General features: G+C 38.8%; 1 protein-coding gene across 1 annotated transcript; it reads left to right on the top strand.

The window, feature by feature from the left end:
* Nucleotides 1–455: 455 nt before the first annotated feature.
* On the top strand, nt 456–2,190 carry LOC117614695 (protein FAR1-RELATED SEQUENCE 7-like). Its single transcript, XM_034343591.1, has 3 exons — nt 456–709; nt 1,353–1,543; nt 2,186–2,190. The coding sequence occupies exons 1-3, from the start codon at nt 489–491 to the stop codon at nt 2,188–2,190; spliced, it is 417 nt and encodes a 138-aa protein (XP_034199482.1). The 5' UTR covers nt 456–488.
* The last annotated feature ends 1,336 nt before the right edge of the window (nt 2,191–3,526 follow it).

The raw sequence follows: 3,526 nt of genomic DNA on the forward strand, positions 1-3,526 counted from the left end.
ATATTCCCATTCATCAGAAGGTAAGTATTTTTGAGGTGCAATCCGGAGGAATGGATAAAATTGGTTTTATCAAAAAAGATATCTACAATCTTGAATGTAGTGTGAATGGGAAGTTGAGGAACCACGATGTTGAACTAGTGACCGAGTATTTTATGGCTGAACAGAAAAAGAATGAGGCTTTTTATTTCAAGATTGAGGGAGATGGCCATGACAGGTTTAGTCGATGTTTTTGGGCAGATGCAACTTCTAGACGGGCGTATGGGTTTTATGGAGATGTTGTTGTATTCGATACCACATTCAACACGAATCGATACGACTTGACATTTGCACCAATGTTGGGAGTTAATAACCATGGTCAGACAATTGTTTTAGCATGCGCATTTTTGAGTAAGGAAACGACTGAGTCGTTTGTTTGGATGTTTGAGGAGTTTAAGAAAGCCATGCCAGGGGGGGAACCTAAAACGATCATTACAGATCAAGATGCGGCAATGGCCATAGCGATTTCAATAGCCTTCCCGACTACATTTCATCGACTTTGCATATGGCACATCACATCAAAGTTCTCTGTTAAGTTACCACGTGACGCTTATAATGAGTATTGGCGTGAATTTCAGAAAGCCATATGGGATACTGACAATAAGGATGAGTTTGATGCAAAATGGAATATTGTGGTTACAAAGGCTGGTTTGACTGACCATCCATGGCTAAGTTCAATGTTTGATTTAAGGGAATCTTGGGTTCCAGCCTACGCCGACAATTTTTTGCCGCTGGAATGTCAAGCAGCCAAAGAGCGGAAGGTTCTCATGGTTTTTTCAAGCAATACATATCAAGGAGAAATTCGTTGATGGATTTCATAATACGATTTGAGAGGGCACTTTCTCATCAACGTGAAAAAGAGTTAGTTGTTGATCACGTAGATGCATTTGAAGTGGCTCAATGTCTTCTACCGATGCCAATGAACAAACAAATGGCTACCTTGTACACAAGGACAATGTTTCAAAAGTTTGAGCAAGAACTAATAGAAAGTACAGCATGTTTCCTAGAGCTCAAAACAGAGGATGCTTGTAAAGTTGTCTTTAACGTGAGCGAAAGGAAAAATTGGGAAACAAGAGTGGCAGAAGTCGTATATGTCAAAGATTCTGACCACGCATCGTGTAGCTGCAAAAGATTTGAATTTGTTGGAATTATTTGCAAGCACATCCTAGCATTGTTCAGAAGGGACCAGATTGAATATATGCCCGAAAAATATATTTTGAAGAGGTGGAAGAAAACTGCGAAATGTGGATTGGTGTCGATGCAAATGGCAAAGAAATTAAAGACTGTGTAGATCCTGGCCTTCTAATAAAGCGGAGTACAATGTCTCGACTTGCTTCAGATGTGGTTGAGGATGCATTAATGAGTGAAGAAGGATGTGAGGTACTGTCAGAGACTCTAAAAAGTTTGCAGGTGAAGTTGAAGTTGCTGAAGGATGGACCAAGTAATAACGAAGTTGGAGGGTCCAGCTCTCAAACACAATATATGAAAGACCCTAAGAGAGTGAGGTGCAAAGGAAGGTCGAAAGGAGTAACGGGAGCAAAGGAAAAGGCAATGAAGCGAGGGATTAGACACTGTCGGGAGTGTGGACACATTGGTCATGATAGAAGACAATGCCCAGCCTTGAACACACCGTAAGATGCTAACACTATTTGTAATAGCATCTAAAATTTGAATAGGTAAAATTTTGATGTGCTTGTGTTTGATGTTTATGCAGGACATCACCGTCGAACAACAACGAATCAACTCCAATACATCGTAGTGACCCATTATTCGACGATTTTGACAGGATGCACGGACCAAGTGAATGATTTATATTTGTATTAGACGAAATGTGGTTGTTATGAAGATTAATGACATGATTGAGTTTAATAGATTCAGTTTTTGAATATTATTGTGTTTTTGTTCATGTCCACCGATGAGCTCTTACTATGTCCAGTGGTAATTGAAATGAAAATTTGCTTGGTTTCATTCGTCCATGAAATTTGGAGACATGTTAATTTTACATCTTCTCCCTATTTATAAATTTTCAAAGACATTTGATAAAGTATGAAATTTTGAGTTATGTGAAGAAGCAATGACTTTTACCATGTAAAAAGGCCAGTTTAGGGTGAATTATGCTTTAACAGAGATTCATTTTTCAAATCCTCAGGCTAATGCAGCATTTCCAGCAGTTACTCTGTTGTTTCCATAACCAGTAATCATTTCCAGCAGTAGCCACTTTTTCCAACTGGTTAATAAGGGCACGATTTTGTACACTTTTGTAACTGAAGGATACTTTAAGCACTTTGTTGGAACAGAGCAAATAGAAAGCAGCGTGTAAAAAAGAAACATAACATTGCAGCCAATTACATTTCGATACTGAATGACAAATATTAAAGGGTACACTAACTTACATAAATACTCATAATTCCACACATAAAAGAACATTTGATTGCAAAACATATTATGTGCTCCCTCTTAGCAATACCACGATCTCCCCAACCAACCGAACAACGGTAGCCACAATCACTCGGTCGTACTCGTCAGCTTCTTCTTAGCAGGTCTCACATGCTTATGGCCACTCATATCCCTAGTGATATAGACCAAATAAATCTTCAGCAATATTTGGAATTTTATTATATATATATATACCATAAACCATTCACTAAACAATGTATAGCACATGTTATGTTACTTATGACTCACATGTCAGTTTTTTTTGAACACATTACTACGCCAGCTCTTGAATGTAAATCGACATGATATGGAGCATTTACTGATTCCCTGCTTGCTGTGATATTGACTGCTTATTGAATAATATGTCCATATTTTCAAAATAGAATGTTAGACATTATAACACATGATGACTTGCAATACATAGTCCCAATAATTATATATGAAGCAAATGAAACTGATATTTGTGTTATTTTAAATTAGATAATGACATTAAGGGAGTATATGTGCAATACCACGGTCACCCTCAACCAACCGAACAGCGGTAGCTGCAATCACTTACTCGGATCGGTCGGCTTCTTCCGAGCAGCTTTGACGTGGTTATGCTCATTCATGTCACCCCCATCGTCTAGTATCTCTCTCACAGCATCCGGGGACACATAGTTCCAATCATAACTTGTATGAGTTGTTGCCACAAATGCTCGGAATTTGTCGAATCCTTCGTTGAATGCCAACTCCAGTTCACTATGGTGCTCTTCGCCTCGCATATGGTTCATCAAACAACCTTTCATTTCATCATTCATTACTGTATCCAACTCCTCAGCTTTCAGCTTCCTTTTATGACTCAGCTTCAAGTACTTGTTCTTTTGGGAGAACGCTTTGTTCACTCTAATGTTAATATCAGCCAAAATTGCCTCGTCTTCAACACATTTCTCGTGCCATGAATTGATCAGTCTGGAATTATAATCCAGCTTGGCACTGACTGCATGTATTGCCTCTAATGGATCATCGGAGTCCCCCTCACTCCCAAATGATGTTGAAAAAGGAATGGGTCGGC

The sequence above is a fragment of the Prunus dulcis genome, chromosome 1, assembly GCF_902201215.1.
Source record: "Prunus dulcis chromosome 1, ALMONDv2, whole genome shotgun sequence".
NCBI classification, from domain to species: domain Eukaryota; kingdom Viridiplantae; phylum Streptophyta; class Magnoliopsida; order Rosales; family Rosaceae; genus Prunus; species Prunus dulcis.